This window comes from Linepithema humile, chromosome 7 (genome assembly GCF_040581485.1).
Source record: "Linepithema humile isolate Giens D197 chromosome 7, Lhum_UNIL_v1.0, whole genome shotgun sequence".
Lineage (NCBI taxonomy): Eukaryota > Metazoa > Arthropoda > Insecta > Hymenoptera > Formicidae > Linepithema > Linepithema humile.
In genome coordinates, this window is record NC_090134.1 from 1,816,240 (window position 1) to 1,835,763 (window position 19,524).

The 19,524-nt window shown below is 42.9% G+C and overlaps 1 protein-coding gene across 12 annotated transcripts in view; it reads left to right on the plus strand.

The window, feature by feature from the left end:
• Positions 1-19,524, plus strand: part of heph (polypyrimidine tract-binding protein 1 heph) — a 365,110-nt gene that overhangs the window by 172,747 nt on the left and 172,839 nt on the right. Inside the window, exon 2 of one of the 12 annotated variants that reach the window (XM_067358878.1) lies at positions 18,624-18,680. The exons of the other annotated variants lie outside the window; for them this stretch is intronic. Within the exon in view, the coding sequence (XP_067214979.1) occupies positions 18,624-18,680 (57 nt within the window). The remainder of the gene's footprint in view (positions 1-18,623; positions 18,681-19,524) is intronic. 12 annotated transcript variants of the gene reach the window in all.

The window sequence follows — 19,524 nt, forward strand, 5'->3', positions numbered from 1 at the left end:
CCTTTATCCTCGCGCTATTAAAGCGCGAAAATATTGTGTGTATACGGCGTTGTAATGACAGCGATAATTTTGTCTCGTTTGAGTATACATAATTATACCAACGTCATACGTGACATAATTCGTGCGCTAACATGTAGCCGCACACATGAACACATAAGCTCGGCAAACTCCACCGTGGTATATTCATCAGGAAACTCGCGTTCAACAGTTTCTCATGCCAAGTTAAATTGTAGCGAAGAACCGCCGCTTGTGCTGCGACCGCATTGACCGACCGTCACATAACCCTTGCTCACACGTTACTCATGCTTCTTCGAGAATTCGAGAGTTCCTCTAGGACCGCGTTTGACCAAGCTACTCGGCACTCTGCATCGTGTGGCGTTCTCGCTTAGTGCGGACTAGCTTCCAGTCGATTCCTTTCTATTGCGAACGTTTGTATGCGGGAACTAGCGAAATTAATACGAGTAAAGAGCCTTGTGATACACATATGATATCTACAATTAATCCGGGAACGATCGTGTTTGGATTTTTTTAGTCCTCAGAAATCATTGTAGTCTCCTTAATATACTCGTTCTAGTCTTTTAATGTGTTTTCTTTTTTTTTATAAAATAATAAAGACATCTATATCCATAATATTTAGGAATAAAAAGCGCATAGCAAATGTGTTTTAAAAGTACATGTAAAAATAAGTATCATTATTCTCAGATTAAATTAGATTTCCTTTTTTGACTCTTCCAATTTTTATTGTTCCATTTTTGAGAGAATCTCATTATCATCTGTGGTCACGATGCAATTTTATTTCGGCCAAATTATTTAATCGCCGGTTAAATTATAAAAAGCGGATAGGAGAGGATCAATTTCTACGATCTCGCGAAAGTCATCCTTTTATTCGATAGTAAACACGGTAATAATCTTTCGAGTAATCGCGTAAATGCTCGCGATGCTGGAAGATCACTGTAATATGATGCGAGTACTTACGTCGTAATATCCGGGTCGTGTGTGTTGGACTCTGTGTACTCGCATCCGTTGAGTTCGAATTTTACGAGCGCGGGCCGTACCCGATCCCGGTTGATACAGCTCAATGTAGTTCGATACGCGCTGGATTTCGCTCCTGCAGCACCGATCCTCTTCTTTACGAGCCGACGAAACAACAGGGCTCTTGCGGCAACAGCGTATCCGTCGCACAACACGGTTTTATCGGCAATATTCTACGAGTCGGCTTGCGTTCTTTTTTTCTGATCCGGAATAAAAAGATTGCGACGAGCTGAATTGTACGCGCGAAAAGAGCGACTCACGCGTGAGCTAAATTGTCCGACCGCATCGTTTGCTTTGATAATTTGTCGGAGATTTTACGTTCGAGATGGAGAGCTTTTTGTTCGCACGATATTCAGCGTGCTAAGTGAACGTCGTAAAGTTTAACGAGGAAACGCAATTATACGCAAACAAAAAGTAAATCGCATGCGACGTTAATATGTATGCTGGCATATTTAAATATATATTTTATTTCATTATTTTAGTGTGGAGTGCGCGAGATTTGTATGCACGTTCATAATATTATTCGCCACATCTTCATCGCGTTATAAACTAACCGATAAAGCATAATAATACCTCGCGACGTAATTAAAATCCGTAAGTAACGAGAGCTTACACGCGGATTGACTCGAGCGATCTGCATAATGCGCGACCCAAATCCGCGTAATAGAGTTTCCACGGCGGGGGATAAGAGCGCTCGAAAAGGAACACCTATGCTCTCTACTCGCTTCTCTCTCTCTCTCTCTCTCTCTCTCTCCCCCCTCCCTCCCGCTCTTTCCTTCTCAAAGTGAGAACGCAAATCTCGTTTCGCTTCCTTTTATGCACATTGCGGGCCTACTTTCGATCTCGTTCTCGAGGATCGCCTTCCATCATGCGTCTCGTATACTTCAGCCTTCGAGTGCAATTTCGTCGTAGACGAAATAGGGGCGTGAAAGAGAGGAAGATCAGGGGGTGCGATGTAGAAAAGAGGATGCAAAAGGGGATGGGGGGATGATATCGTAATGCAGCATTGTGAAGACGTGCCTCGAGGGCCGCGAGACAAGCGACTCCTTCGGCGCGCAGTTACGCGCGCTAGAACAGGGTTTCTCAAACTTTTATCACCTTTTATCATTCCACTGTCTATTTTTTAGACGCTAAAATTCTTACATTCTAGAATATTGAAAATAAAATTAATAATATAATAAATACAACATGATATATAAATATGATATCAATAATGAACGGTAATGAATATTAAAGGATATTTAAATTGAAGTAAATTCCATTTTTTTTGTATACTTTTAAGACGTATCCTTCACTTGCCTTTCACGCGTATCTCAGTTTGAGAAATGCTGCCCGCTAGAGTATTGAAAGAAGGATGCGAGCGGTGGTGTGACAACGACAGCTACGAGTGAATTTTCGCGGCTTGCTCGATGGAAAATCGCTCGCACGACGAATGGGTGGTTTCCGGACTCGGTCGAGCGGAAATTGGTAATCCGATTTTGAACGTGCGAACGTTGGTCGGCCGGTGGATTTTAGTGTCGATGGATTTCGATTTTGCATTCTCCGCGGAAAAGATTCGCGGCATGCATTCTTCTTAAATGCGTTCCTTAAGTGTATCTTTACTCTCCTGATTGTCCAATTGTTTTCATGTTAGACAAAATAATTTACTCGTAGTTGTGTAGAGCGATAATAATGTAATAGCAAAAGAGAATCGGGTCGAGATTTGTATCTGTCTTTTTTTGTGGATTGTTGCGGAGAGATAACGTCGCAACGCTAACGCAACCGTAACTCACTTATAACATCGGTTGTATGCGAGACCATTTAAATCGATACACCTCCACACTCATGTGCAATACCCATTTTTTTTGAAGTTTATTAAAAAATAGCTTTCAATTTTTTATAGTTGACATCATTTTTGCGCCGTAAAAGAATATGATTCCTATTTTTAGAGACCGAATAAAATAGAAACTCTGAAATGTTGTCGAATAGTGCTGCACGAAAAATCAGAGTTATTTGAAGAGGCACTTCGAGATCTATCGACATAAATAACGATTTCGTAATTGACTAGTGGGTATTTCCTTGCGAATGTCTCAAAGGCGAAGAGCGCTCACGAAAATTGTCGGTTTTCACAATTCTAGCGAGTCTCGAAGCCCATATTCCACGTTTCTTCGAGAAAATGCATGTTGAGTATCCCGTTTATATATCCTACGGGCGAAGTAACGCGAATACTTATCCTGGTAAATAATACGAGAGAGAACGAGACGGAAAGAGAGAGAGAGAGAGAGAGAGAGAAAGATCCGGGCATATACATAGCATCAAGAATGGTCTCACACGACAGGAATGATGTGGCACGTGAGACTTTCCGTAGGATTACGCGGCCGTCTTGTGCGTTCCACTTAAGGATCGATCGTGTCTCGGCATTAGCTTACCGGCGTCCGACAGCGACGAAAGTAACCCCGCGACGTCTTCAGGATGTGGGTTTATCGGCTTACCGCGACGATGTCATTCGGAGACGCGTCCGACGGGTCTTTTCCCTTCGCGAAAGTGTTCGCCGGAAGTACGAAGAGTGAATTCTAATTTCGATGTGGTATCGCTCTCTCGAAACCGTTTACTTTACTCCGTCGCTTTTCGCATCGACGCGAAATAACATCGCGTAGACGTTGACCTCGGCGAAATCGAGGTACTTTGAGGTAACTGTATACACTAACGACGTGCAGTGACTTTATAAAATTCAGCGGCGGCGTAATGATCGATAGCGAAGGCGCTCGACGATTCCGCAATCGGCGCGATGGCGATATGTTTCACGGGAAAAAGAAACCGAGTAACGATAGCTCCGGGGCCGTTCTTTCTTCCCCGCGAGGAGCCCCCCGCGAGCCAAGGAATTGCGACGAGCAATTTCTCCTCACTGACGAGCGGTACGGTGATTTAGGGGAATCCATCACGGGCCGCGGCTGTCTAGATCTATTATTGGGCGACGGGACGTAAGTTAGCGGGGTTGGTCGGGAGGGTGAGTGGAGGGGGGGGGTGGCTGGAGGATGGGGTGCGAGATTCGTGCCGATGGTGTCTAGGGATAACGCGGCGGACGTATTAGGTAATTGCGGGGGCCGAGTTCTGCCGAGGGATCGGAAAGGGGGGGAGGGGGGTTGCGGATGGCGTGGGCGGGGAGGAGGGGTGTGATTTATATCGTCGGCACGTGACGCCAGTTAGAAATTATCGTTAGCCGCCTTACCGCGAATTGTCAGAGCCTTTAGCGTACGTACTCACCCACTTATGCCGCATTCCCGCCGGAGTTACGTGGGTTTATTCGGTTTTACGCGGATGAGACACAGGCGCGACGTCACCGCGTATTTTCAGCTCGCTCTGCGCATTTTGGTCATTCCGCTCCGGCGCTGTATATTTTCTAGGATCACGCACGTTTGCGTCAGTTTGCATGCAGCTTGCACTTTCGCCGTTAAGCGCGACCGTCTGCTGCTGCGTGCTTTATTTATGCGGTGTGTGTGTGTGTGTGTGTGCGCGCGTGTATATATGTCTCTGACATATTTATTCGACGCAAAGAAAGAATCATATTAAAGTGTGCATGATGTGGACACTACTCGTGTAATATTATTCCGCTTTTGTTTTCAAGTGCCGCGATGTAAAAACGCTTCTCATAGAATAATGATGCTTTAATCTTCTTCAAAATGTTTTTTTGTTTATTCTGGTCATTGTCGATTATCGTGTCTTAAGCGCGCCGAGTAATCGTGCATGTTATCGCATTCCGATCGATATTGAAAATGTGAGTATTTCCTTTCGAAACCAAATGACGCGCTATTACGGCCGTAGGGAAATATTGTGTGCAATCACCTTGAATGAAACCATCATACGAAGGACGTAGAATTTCCTACTGGCGATCGATAGAACGAAAAGTGTCGAAGTTTAGAATTAACCAGTTATTCTTTCTCCGTGTCGTTTTATATTGTTCGTTCCCAAAAATCGATTATATTGTTAAATCATAATTTTCAAGTTTCTCAAATTTTGTTATAATTATGTGTTTGAAACTTTTTTTTGTCATAATTATGTGCAGTGCTTTTAACATTATAATATGTATTCGTACTATTTTGTTTTTAAATTTATTATAATATAATGTTATATTGTAAAATCTATTACGTTTAATATGTTTGATTGTGTATTTTTAATGTTCAAATAACGTTTGTACTCTTACATCAGTTTAAATATCGCACGGAATAGAATTATACTATTGTTTTAAAGCTTGCGAAATATTGCGCAATACCGTATTTCCAAGGTTCTGTGCTATTTTTCTTAAAATAGCGATTTCAATTTAAACTCGGCCGATTTAATCAGCAATTATAATTAGTTCATTCTAATATATTAACGAATTCCGTTTCTAAATGCTTTCGGTCGCCGATATGTATGGCATTTAACATATGACATAGCGTAGTCTGCACGTGACACACGTTTCGAAAGTATCTCGCAGCGTTATATTTAACATTTCATTAATTACTCAGCACGTATCGCCGATGACTATCCATCGCAAACAAACTTTCTTTCTCCAACGTGTTGGGGGTTCACTGTCGCTCTCTTGCACGCCGGAAATGTAACACTCACCCACACGCAACCTCAAGAGGCATGCGGTCTACGTATCTAATTACCTAATGACGTTAGTTAGAGTCGGGTGGCTGAGGATTCGCCTTTATCCTCGCCATGGGCGGTTTCGTCTACTTCTCTGTCGATCTCTCTCACGTACTCATTCTCTTCCTCTTTCTCTCTCTCTCTCTCTCTCTCTCTCTCTCTCTCTCTCTTTCGGACCACCTTTCTCGCACTATCCTCTCGCAACATCCACCGTATTCAACTTCGGGTTTGTTCATATAGAAACTCGCATAACTAACGCTTACGATATTGAACAATGAGAAATGTAAGAGCTACACGTTATTTTTATCCAGTTGATAATGATCATTAGTGAATAACGTTTCACTCTGGATAATTAAAGTTAGAAACAGCTATATAAATTAGACATAATTATATAGATAATATAGTTTAATATTTTATTAATGCAATTATATTATAGATTGTTATGATATTATATATAATCACTCTTTTCATCTTTACACTCAAGCTTTTATTGTATTTGTCGCATAACTCGTTTAGGAAAATGTTTTTATATATACCTACACAGTGCACGAATCATATCCCGTACCGGTCAGCTTGCAATTCTTTCGCCGCATAGCACGATAGAAAGCAAAATGTTTAATTCCCGCCGCTCAGATGATAATTAACCGCGTTCCAATTTAACGCCGACGCTGTAAACGACGGCGAAAGATAGAGAGGCGGAGAGACTGAAAGTCGCGATATTGAAGGTAATTGCAAGGCACGGGAGCTGTAATTTCGCTGCTAACGAGTGGTTATATCGAATGAACGCGTTTTAAGCTGCTGTTTTTCTCGAGCGGTCGTATGATCCGCTTTTTGTTCGACGCTAGCGCGATACGTCGTATGCTTTGACTTTAAGATAATCCGCTCGGGTTAGAAAATGATCGTAAAACTTACTTACTCATTCAAATAAACGGCCTCGCGTCGACTTAGTTTATTTCCATTCATTGCACGCGCGTTATTTAGCTGATTTGTAAAGTTAAATCGAGAAATACTGCGCTGCAATCGATATATGCGCGTTTTATTCACTCGAACTTGCCCGTGCCGGTGGCGTGTATCTTGAAGCGAGGTTCGTCGACGCGCAACGGTTAATGACGAGGGTGAGGTAACCGAGTCGGCGGGGGGTGGTGCAACGACGGGAGACAGTGACAGAAACCGGGGGGGCGCGGGGGCCTGTGGTTTGTCGGTACGTTACTGCGGTACGTGGTGCGGTACCGAGCCGTCAAGTTCATATTGCCGGTTTCCTGTCATTAACGCGCCGCATCGGGCGCCAGCAGCTTCCCCGATCTCTCTCTCTCTCTCTCTCTTTCTCTCTCTCCCCCTCCATCTCTCTCTCTCTCTCTCTATCTCTCTCTCTTTCCGAGTGTTCTGGAAATACGCGCTCCGCGCATACGTGGAGCATCGCATCGACGGCGTGTACCTAACGTAGTTACCCGGTGACTCTGACGTGCGTAGTCTCGCGCGTGTTGACACGCGACATTCGTTTTCAGGATTAGGCAGCGAGACGAGCGATGATGCAAGTCGCATTCACGTGCAACTTCCCTATTAGATTTCTGTCTAGAAATTTAAAAACATATTTTTACAAGAGCACAATACGATGCGGAGAGCAAGGTTTTGTGTAAATGGAATGGAAAGAATTTTGATGCATTTCCACGCGGGAATGCAATAGAAAATTATATTTGCAGCCTTAGTTTTGTAAATTGTTTAAATGGGGTTCCGAACGTTGTTCGGATAAAAGTTCGAATAAAAGAAATTGCTGGCGATAAATTGGGAAAGAATGCAAGTGAAATAACTGTCTGACAGATCGGTACGGTATATCGCTACCCATATAGCGCGAATTTTGCGCGAAAATTTCATTCATTTATATGTCGTTATGCCTATTTGTTAAGCGAACAGTTACAACGTTTGCGCGTTGCCGAATGTGCGGGCTGCCGTGTTGTAAAGTCGGCGCTCTGAAAAAAAAAAAAAAAAAAAAAAAAATCGAGATAGGAATGTTTTCGTTGATGTTCGTCCATTGTATGAGTGAGCTGTCATGTCGACCTTAAATCAAAATCATACGCTGAAAAATGGGACGTGGATAGGAGTTGATGACACGCTCCGTGAGTTATTTTCGACCTATGCGACTGCAAGAGCGTAGGCACGGGGCGATTAAAACAAATGGTATAATTATAGGATAGCGACAGTAAAATAGATTTTATGCCGAGCGAAGTAGATGTTCAACGAAAATTTGAAGATTCCTTCTCGAAAAAGCCTCGCTTGGCGTTTAAAGCGCACAGATTTTTGCGATTGTGTAAACGATACGCTCACTCGTATGTATATGTCTATCGCACTCTAGTATTTCATTTAAGCGCAATGGAACGTCAGTTCGAATACAGTCACATCGAGCGGGAAAACAGGTGGCCCGTTTGAAACCTCGATAACTGGAACTTGTCACCTTGTCGACGTGACGACGGCCTCTGAATTCGTAATCACGCTTCCACTATCTCTCTCTCTCTCTCTTCCCTCTCTCATTCTCCTTCTCTTGCCGTTCTCCCGATCTCTCGCTGCTAATCGCCAGCATCTTCGGATTAGCACGTAGCTGGAGTGCCGGTCGAAGTAGCGAATTCCGAGCCAGCTTCCCAGACCTGCATTGGGAACGCCGAAGAGTTTGACGCTTCTAGGAGATTCATGTCGGAAAACGATCTCCCCTTTGCTGTCGCGCGACATTACGACAATTTAATTATATTATGATTTCTTTGTCGTCGAAGAAATCTCTTAGCATTTCTAAATTAATTTTTTTTTATTTGAAAATTGAATTTTTATTAGTTTGAAAATGAATTATGCATTTAATTAGAGCAGCGGCGTTTGGACGTCCCAGTGCGCGCGTTCTATTCTTGATGATCAATTAGTACCGCCGGTGAAATCGCTAATTGCTCGTCGCAGCTGTGTGAATTTCGCGCTCGTCTTCGTGGAGGCTCGCTTTTGCCGCTCGAATGTTTTTTTCACATTCAGGAACTGTTTTGCTTTGTAAACGACGGCGCGCGCTGCATCGTATACAATTCCTTTCGATTTTCTTATCTCCTTCGCATGGAATCCCGCACGAACGACACGCGCGTGTGAGAACAACACGGGAGCGACAAAAAATCTGTCGTCTTCTTTGGGTACCATTACGCGGTTTGCCACACGACAAAGAAGTTTGGCACACATAAATCCTTTTAAAGTAGTCCGTGTTCGTCTGTATGGCAGCGTCGCGGAAGAAGGGTGCCGTCACTCCTGTCGCAAACTCCATCTCCTCCGCCTTTTGTCTCTTTCGCTAGCTTTCCATTTCCCCTCCTTTTTTTTACGCGCGACAGTTTTGCGTCCGCGCTTTCGTCTTCCTGTATTATGTTCAAAGAGAGAGAGAGAGAGAGAGAGAGAGACTGAAAAGCAGAAAATTCATTACAGGTTTGTTAAACTTAGAGTTTATTACTTGCTAATTAACCTTACGTTTAATTGTGTATTAATATGAATATTTCAGGTCGATTTAATTTTCTCATTTTAGTCTTCTTCGCCGTTTAGAAAATCGCTAGTTTAATGCCCGACGTACAAACGGCGTAATTACACCGCACCTTTCATGTAACTACTCAGAATGGTCTGTAAGAGGATTACATTTGTCGGGGCTTGACGGGGCAGCGGGTCGGAATGTCAGACGGACGTTCATGGAACGATTCTTGCTGGAATTTCAGTGACCCGCGCGGTGCAACCATTTCGACTATTCACTTGCTGTGACGAATTACTATTGTGCGCATTTCGACTCTGTCATGCCGAAGCGCCATAGCGTATCTGTCGACAGGATAGTGCCACTTCAGTTCGGGAATCGGTTGCTCCTTTGTAGTCGATCGCATTCCTTCAGCATCTCCATTTCCCGTGTGTCATCGCGATTTTTCCGCGAGTGCCATTGACTGCCGCCGACGTGACTCCTGAATAAAATATTTCTCCGGATGCTGTGGCGGGAGTTTATTCCCGCGAAAGTAATAAGCATCCTCAAAGATTCATCTCTCGATCTTTGACGCAAGTTTTCCGAATACACCGGATTTATGTTTTATTTATTTATTTTTATTATGATAATTTCTTTCATGGGAAGGACTCTTGTCGATACTACGGGAGGGATGGTGCGATATATTTATTTTGAGCAGTGTATTTTATATTTTTTGCATAAAAGTAACAAGTTGTGGCCGCAAGTAAGCCCGTAACATTGGTTTATCGAGGTATAAACGCTACCTCAAGATAATGAGAGTGCGATAATTTTCGTGCAAGTAACTGTAAAACATGAACTATAGTCGTCAGCGCATACGTACAACATCGTTCGTATACGCGATAAAGCTTAAATCTGACGCTTACATCTGACGTTATACACGCAGCGAGGTAAATATTATTTCTCTTCCATTCGTGAATAACAAAACGAGACCATTTTCCACGATGTGAATAAAATGTACGATATCGCTTTCCATCAGTTCTTTTCGTGTCTGAGGCGGAAGATATATTTTCTTTATTTTAGCAAGATTGCGCCATCTTGAAAACATCTGCCAATCGCTAGAACTCCGAAGAGCGTGTTCGAGAACGAATAAATTGAGGTGGAACGTAAAAGAACTGGCTGCTTTATAAAATGCTTTGCTATTTTTACAAACAAAAAAAAAAAAAAAAGGCAAGAAAAACTAACTAAGTTTTTCAACGACTATATAAAATTACGACCTGCTAAATCTTTGCGTATATACGAGATTGAGGATTGAATCTTATTTAAAATAAGAACGTAGTTTAATATTGAAGGATCTTGTGGCATGCGGAGCATGCGACGGAAAGTCGTTGAGACACGAAGAGACATGATCCACGACCCATTTTCTTTGCCCTCAAAGTTACGGCTTTCTCTATTATTACGACAACCCAGTTTCGTTGCTTTTTATTGGACGCGCATGCACATGCCGCGTCGCAGTCTCGTCGCGCGGATCGTCGAAGCGCGCAGGATTTAGCCATGCAAATGGGCGTCTCGTGGATTAAAGGGCGAAAGGCGAGTCGAGCCGAGCCGGAGCCGCTGTCCGCCTTTTGTTTCTCGTGTCGCGGCACGAGTCTATGCCCGCTCGTTCTTCGCGAATCGCGCAGCAAGTATCGGTGCGCGACCGACCGTGGCTCTCTCCCTTTCTCGTCCCTCTCGTGTCGCGGCGAAAGCTATTTCTGGAGATTCTTGGGAGGATTATTGCGCCGCCGCGAGGCGAGAGCGGCGAAGTAGACTCCTAAGTCTACTTAATGCTCGAGTTGCCGGCGAATCGTTTAATTATTTCGCGCCGCGATGTTCGGCGCTCTAGCGTTTTTCGTGCGCGGAGTGCATGGTGAAGTTCGTGAAAATTATTGCCAGCGTCGAAGTTGCGGCGCCGTCGTCGCGCTATTTCAATAATAAACTTCAATATCCGCGGCAAAAGGGGTCTTCGCAAGTGCTTGCACGTAAGTTCGTCGAGACGTGTGCGTTTGAATGTTTAAAAATTATAATTTGCCTACTCACGTTTGACAATTTATGATTCTCGTAACATTTGCAGACTCTTTCTCTCTCTCTCTCTTCTCTCTTAGCAACTGAATCTATTTCATGCAATCCAGTCGTGTGAAATTTAGTTATAGTTATTATTAGAGCACGTCTGCGTCTAGCGTTAACAATTCGCTTCTTTTCTCTCTTCACATTGCAGCTGCGTCGGTGCGTAGGAAGTCGCAAAGAGCCACTCAGACAAAAGCTACATTTGACTGATTGTTAAGAGTTAACGTATCGCTTCCACGAGACTGCCTCGCTAAGAAGGGCATACTTTTCGCATCGTCTGAAATTCCTCTTCACAATGGCATGATATATTTTCTCTCCGGCAAATCCCACGCGTCTCCACGACGACGTGGAGCGTCCAGCGTTCGCAACGCTCGCTACCCTCCTTCCCCTTCGTGCTTCTATCGCGAGGAGGAATGAAAGAGGAAGGGGGATTCCATAGCGCTCGACTGCAGCCCTGGTTCGATCCTATCGCACGTCATCTTATCCGTGAATATCTGCAGAAGGAATATGTAAATAAGCCGACTGAGATATTCATGCTGCTCCTGTTGTATCCCCGTCTCCATCCCGATCCTCGTCATCCGCCTCGCGGATAAGTATGTTTGTGCGATACACATGCGACGATGCATGCACGTGCTTATTTATAGGGTGTCTGGAAACTTCGCACTCGGCACTCTCAACTCGGCAGATCTTTCGTCAAGCAATTCCCTTTGCGTGTCGCACGAGACGGTTGATGAAATACTTGTGTATGTTTTAACAAAGCGCTGCTCTGGCATGCAAATGCGACTGTAAAAATGTATTTAGCATCATTCGAGCATTTCATATGACGGGAAAATTGCGTACATCGAACAATTTGAAGCGGTCACACCGCCGAATAATTTACAACTGTATGAGAGAGGGAAATATTGCTTTCTCCGGTTTACAACCGGATAAATCTACCGACACGCCGACGTTGTGAAAAGCTTATCTCTTATTATTTCCAAAGGACTTCAAGCACTGTCAAGGCGCGATCGTTACTCGGCGAGTTGCGAAGAAATGCCTTTATTTCTTCGGCGGAGTTACGCAGAGTACAGAGGCAGACTGTAACGCGGAAAAATCCTTCCGATCTCGCAGACACGATTTCGCCAGGTTTGTCTTCTTTCCTGCCTTCCTCTTTCTCCAACCCTCCCCCCCCTCCTCCCCTTTCCACCGCAACACCACCGGTATCCTTCATCGTTTCTCGTAGGTCTTGCTCGTCATGAAATCGGGCGGCCAAATAAAACAAACCGTCGTACCTTTCTCGCCGGGTGATGCCGACAACGTGAAAACGAGGGCGTCGCGACGCCGCTAAGGGCTTTCGCGTGTTTCTCGGCTGTCACATTACACTGTCTCGGCCGTGACAGTCGTCGGGAACACGTTGTTGCTACAGATGTCGGGGTTCGCGGTATCCTGTGCGCCAGGCAGCAGCCGTTCATCCTCGTTCGAGTTCCCCATTTATCCCGCGATCGTTACTGTCGAACGAAAGACACTCTCCGTCTAATGACAGATATCGCGCCGCGCCAGGGACGGACAAGCGATGCATTCTCGAGGCGATGCTTACGCGTTACGTTCAAAACGTTTCTTGGAAAACCTCTGATTGAGACAATTCATTTCCGTTTGCCGCGATTTTTTGAAAAAAAAAAAAAAAAACGTGTGGAACGACACGTCACTCGCAATATTTATTGCAACTTTGAAAGTACAATTTGAAATATTGAGTTGTCGATATTATTACGGGCGACGGATCTCGCGTGCGATCACGAATTACCTCAGACGATCCGAGAAGAAAGTAATTTTTTCAAGAGAACGCAATTTCACGGGCAGCGTTCTGCAAGCGTGTCTATATACACGCGTCTCTGCGGAGAACTCGTTCGGAAGGACGCCTGGTCGTGGGCACGCTGTGATTACAGACTCGGTTGCCCTAAGGGCGGTCAACCGCCATTGTGTACCGCTTCGAAAGCTCGATGGACATGCACCCGGGTAGCATACACCGATGTATAATGCAATAATGTAATAACGCGTCCTGACCTTCGTGTAGGCTTACGAAGTTCGGATATTGGTTACCGTGTTAGAACGGTGGCCATTATACATGTCGCTCCGTTTAATCCTTTTCGTCGTGGCCACTTTGCAAAATATGATATTATGGCGGGGAGTATGTTGCGGACTTGCTAATGAAATGAGACGTTAAAGAAATTCGTCGCTAAATAAACGCGGCTCTCTCGCGCCACTGGCGTTTGAAGGGTCTCTTACTCTCAAATATGATTATCGCCATCAAGCTTTATCTCTCGCGATAAGTTATATAACCATCAAATTTGACAATTATTTTCTATCACACCCTTTGGATCTGTTCCAAGAAGTTATTACCTTCTCTCGCTCGTATTTCAACGATATTTCATGCTTGGCGCGAGCTATTCCGAGTGCTGTTTATAGCAGCCGTGTCGTTTTGAAAGTAAAATTCGGAAGATAAGAGACCGTAAGTCTTTTATGGCATATATTGTGCGAGTCAAGGAGAGAGTCCTCGCCTTGTCACCGACCTCTTTCGATCTGCCCAACCGACGTCGTTTCCTCAGAAAATCAGGAAAAGATTACTTATGTTATTCTTAGCTCGAAGTGCACTTTCAGCGAGAGTACCGAAAGTCATAATTCCGAAACTCTAAAAGTATATAGGCGGTCGTATTGCTACTTTAATACGAGCAATTCTTGCTCCCTTTGATTTAGAATTATTTCCCCACCGCGCCCACCGCCGTCGGTATACTTTTTATTATCTTTTCGCAAACTTCCGTTTGTGATCTTTTACTGCATCTTAAATATCAACTTGCTACGTATGCAGGAAAGAATGTACACGGTCTTGTTCACATACCATTCTCCTTACGTGCCCGTGCTCGTTCTTAAAATACTACATTTTAAAATACAGAGGTACACCCAAGTATCCCGATATAAATTTCAAAAGCTTCTCACGATATATCATCGCGAAGATAATATAAACTTCCATTTTGACCGCGAGAGACAACCTCTGGAGAGACTTTTTTTTTTTTTAGAAAGACTGTTATGAAAACCGCTTTTCGCCCTGTCATCGTTTTCTTTGTAAAAGAATTAACAAGTACAAGCCGGGAAGTCCTTTTAGAGAGATATTATTGGTTGACTTTCGATCCTCTTTAGAAATATTATTTGCCCGACGCAGTGAACGGTACACTATGGCAAAGATACTTTCTTCGTACAGTGAGAAAACTTCCGAGAGAGAAAAAAGGCTATAACAACGCCCAGGCAGCTCCGTTGATAAAGAATTAGTTGACAATTTTACGAGCTACTTTCCAACCACAGTTGAGTTTCTTAATGTATCTGAGAATACGAAAAAAAATGTATTATCCAACTTTTATTTTAATTATAATTTATTGTATAATAATTTTTCTTTTTTATTGTAATGCGAAAAAATTCGAGAAACGAAGTCTGAACCTGTACCGAAATCTTGAAACTCCCGGCTTTAAGTTGGAAATATTTTTTAAACCCGATATTCGAACTTTTCCGTTTCAAATCTGTATTCTCATATGCACATCGTGTGTATCCTCCTCCTCGTCTTTCCACGAAACTTTTATTCTTTCCGGCTTCTTTCAACGAGAGTTGGAATCGATTGTTCGATATCTTCTTTAAACCTTTCTTTCATATTTTTTATTAAGAACTTACTTTGACAATAATTCGAGTAACTTAAATCCGATCGAAGAAGAAGGAGGAGGAGGCTTCGTGGATCTTTTTCCACTTATGTTTGGAATTGTTTTTGGCGTGTGCGGAGAATCTTCAACGCGGTTTTAAAAGCTTAGATGCGTGCGCGAGATATTTCTATATTGAAATATTCTTACCTCATTTAAAGTCTGATTTTGTTTATCTTTTTATTTATTTTTCTTTTTATTATTTCTGCACTTAAAATTCTATATTTTTAATTACACAATATTTGTGTTGTTGACGCGATTCCAATCATAATGTAATAGCTTATTAATCTAATTTAGTACTGTAATATTTGATCTATCGCGTAACATTTGCATTGAAATGACAATAGTGTATATTGCAGCTGCTTTTAATAACATGTCGATAAAACGAGAATGAGCAGAAAACTCGAATAATACACGCGCCAGAAACTGCGCGAATTGGGATGCTTTTCGTTTTAATGCCATTGATTTCTGCAACTCATTGCCCGTGTCGCAATCTTACACTGTCGCAATCTCACAGCGGTCTCCAAGGATTTGCGGTTGTAGCCTGTAAATCTTACGCGGTGTGACACCGGTCTAACCAGGCTGACCGTCGTGTTTTCCATTCCGTTTTCTTCCACTTTATGCGCACGGCCGCCACGGATATATCTTTCGTTGTAAAAAGTAGAATCGCACCGAAGGCAAGCACCGTGAAACGGCTGTACAACTGATCCCTATCGCATCCGGCCGGAAGCTGACGCCGAGGCCAAAACAAGAGCGTCGACCGACGTCGTGCGTGCGAGTTTGTGTCGTGCATAATGTATGTTACGTCAATCTTGTCGTTTAGATACGCCGTATCAATTTGGTACCGGAATAAACTTCCTTGGGGTGACAATTACAGTTTAACGTCGGGCACGCGACACTTGAAACACTCTGCACGATACAGTTGCAGGCAATTCTTTAAAAAATAACATTTATAAGTCTCATATATTTAATTATCAATTTTTACAATTTTTTTAAATCGCGTTAATTTGCTTTAATCAAAATTGCTGGCGCAGAGCTTGCTTTTTGCAATTTTATACCAGTTTTTCGCTACGGGGATTCGAAACGGGATACGCGTTTGAATCGCGACATGCAGCGTCGTCATGCTGAAGTTTCCGTGTTTTCGTCGCGCAAGTCCAAGTGTCGGAATTTTAGACAACGAATACTTGGTGTACCTTGACCTCAACCTTGAAGCCGCGGAATGCACGAGAGAGTGGCTCGCTCCACCGTATCGTGACGTTCCCGCTTTATGCATTACGCGCTTACGCGGCCACGTGCAGCACTTGGTCGTCGCCCTCTTCTTGCCTTTCTTCTGCTCAGTCTCCCGATCCCCTCTTTATTGCTTTGAGACCCATGCATTCTGTCTATGTCACGCGTCGCTGCATTCAGCCTGAGATTCTTGTAGATTCTCAAGCTTTTTATCTCCACGATCGACTGACGCAGTTTTTTGTAAAAAGCTTTTAGATTAATTGACTGAAAGAAAAATTCAACAAAAGTAAATGGATTCAGTCAGACTTTTGTGGAATAGAAATGCTGCGCCCTAGTTTATTCGAGCGATGTTATCGTGTCGTACGCATCTGTTCGCGCAATCTTTTGATTTTTTTAAATATCGTTTAATAACACTAGTGCTGACGCGTCCGCGGGAGATTGTGGAGACACCGAAGAGAACAAGCCATGAAATTGGAGAACGCGCTGGGGCGAAACATATCGAGATGACGTGCCGGGTTGAATTTTAACCAATACGCATCGCGATTGTAATGCGCCGAGTGACCGTACGATATTTTTGTATTCGCTCTTATTTTTCTTTTGTGTACTTTGTTCTTTCTGAAATGAAAAAAATTGCGTAATATCACGCCACACTCTTATATTCATAGTCGAACAATACAAGTATAAAAAATTGATACAAGACAAACAATTGTATGTAATAATTTCATAAATACAAGACTATCGTGTGAAGTAAAATAAAGACTGCGTTATTTTAGCAACGCATAACACGCAACCGTCGGCGATTAATATCTCGAATGAAAAGATCTCCTTGACAGTACGAGATAGTGTACGAGGTGGCGCGTTTAATGGAGGCGAAGTTTTCTCTAGTGGTGAAAGAAGAATGCGTCCTCGGGACAGAATGGTTGATCCGTCATCCGTTTCTTCGATATGAGTATACGACAAAGGAAGAAGTGGTTGAAGAAACTGGCTGCCCTTGTCCTTGCACAACGCTCGGTTTACAGACGTTCTCTCGGCGTGCGATTTTGTCACTGGATTTACACTCCGCACTTTCTCTATAAGTAAATTATACAGTGAAAGGAAACGAGAAACGCGCGAAGCTTATGGTTGTAAAAATGGCGACGCGAGTGTAAATCATCGGTGCGGGTAAACGATTGATTTATGCGACGGAAATAAATTCCGGCCTCACTTTTGGAGTTCCAGTGAACCGATACATGCCGATAAACCATAGAATCTCGATTTATGTACATTCATTATAAAAACTCACACTACGTATGAAAATCTGGGTTATCTTCGCGCGCCATCGCGTATATATTTCCACAAAACGTTTAGAAAAATTCATTCAAATTGATAAAAACATTCGTTTCTTTCTTCGAATGCAGTAGCGAGCGACAAATATGCCGAATGAAATTTGTTTTAAAATTATCACATCTGCGTTCTACTTTTATCTTTTTTTTTTTTTTACGAACAATTGACACGTTTTGAGAACAATAATTGTAATACATTGCAGCGACTGTCCGCCAATAGTTTGCATGTTATTCAATAGTTATCCCGCAAAATTGAAGTTTCCGCTAATTAAATTTCGGATGAGATTCAGTCATCGTCGGCAACAAACACCGGACGAAGACGGCACGTGCGAAGTAGTAAAACAATTTCATAGCAATTCGAAGTTACCAAATGGACGGTGCCCGTGATTCTCTATCTCTCCGTATCTCTCAATTCAACAGGTTGCAGCTAGTGGCTGGAGGAGCGCCTTCTCTTCGTTCTTCTTTTGCTCGCCCTTGCCTTCATTCCTTCCTTCCTTCCTTCCTTCCTTCCTACCTACCTGCCTTTCCTTCCTTCGTTCTCCTTTTCTCGTTTTAATTAAGTGACTCGCGACCCGTCTTCTTTCAGCCGCGAGTGACACGCTCCAATCGCTCGTTAATTGCGCTCGTGCAACTGCGAGTCATTTACAGCATTAAAATGCATATGGCCACGCGCATATGGCTACTCACCTGCAGAAAGGCATAATGCACTGAATAATGTCTGTTGAATATTACATGCGGGTTCATTTATCGTAAATTTTATGCCAAGCGCTATTTTATGATTTCTTTTTATTAAAAATTAGATTTGTAATTAACACGGCGCTCGGTAAATTTCTTGCATGTAATTCGCGGTCGTGGAACCGGCCGGAAAGAGAACGAAAAAAAAGGAGAACGCGGAGTGAAGAACATTGTTGCACTTCCTGTCGATTTGTAACAGACCGTGATGGCCAGACATAAGTCGGCGTAGTGTATCGCGTGTACTTTTTTTGTTATAGATTTATTTATTCCTCTCAGATGTTTGAAATAATTTTCAGGTACATTTACTGAATATGACAGTTAATGAAAAAATTTTTTTTAAATAAACGAAGAAAAGTTTAAATATATCTTTGCGCAATCCGAGACATCGTTAATCACAAATACTTATTATTTTTTATTCTTCTGTTGCAGGTAAGAATTCCAGACCTTTCGAATTTTCGTCCGTTCCCTACAGCACCGTTTCCGGTGGTAAGTTTCACTCATATCAAATACACATAAAAACACAATACTCGCATATGTAATTCTGAAATGTTAACACTATAAATATCACATTTGTTTATGTTTATAATTAATATATGATTGTATTTGCATGTAAAACAACGTTCCGTATTTACTCGATTTATTATAATTCCAAACTGTTATACGTCGAAAATTCGATGAAATAATTATTAATCAACGATTATCATTAATACTCAATTAATAATCATGATTACTGCTTGCCAATCAGAACTTGCAGTTGGGAGGCCCTTGAAGCGAGTTTTGACGTGGATCGAGATTCTCGAGAACGTTATTGAGCTATGCAAATTTTATCGCGCTTCCATTTCTCTGGCGCGACGACGAAACAAATGTCGCACCATTACGTGCTTCCGTTCGACTACGTGACCGTTTTATTGCTACGTTACGACATTTGTTTTATCGTTCTTTCCCATGCGCTCGCGGCTCTTGAACGTGCGCTCGCAAGCTTCCGACCAGCCTTGAAGAAACAATTGGCCGGTCTAACGCCGAATAAGTAGCGTTTCCGCAATCGTAAAGGCACGAGAAACAGTTGAGCTACGACTGGCAACGCGATAACTGTAATCTTTTTCCACATTGCCCATCCTTTACAGTTCTTTTACTTCCATTTTGTCGGAATATATATCAGGTCGAATCGAAGTGTACGTATTTAGCGATCGTGTTTTATCTTTAATCTGCGAATTTTGCATAACGATTTAGCGAGCGAAATCAACTTTCGAAACGGCAGGAATTTATGTCGCATGTCATGTCGACTATTATCGAATGTACATTCATTAATCGCGGCGTTCGACGTACGATC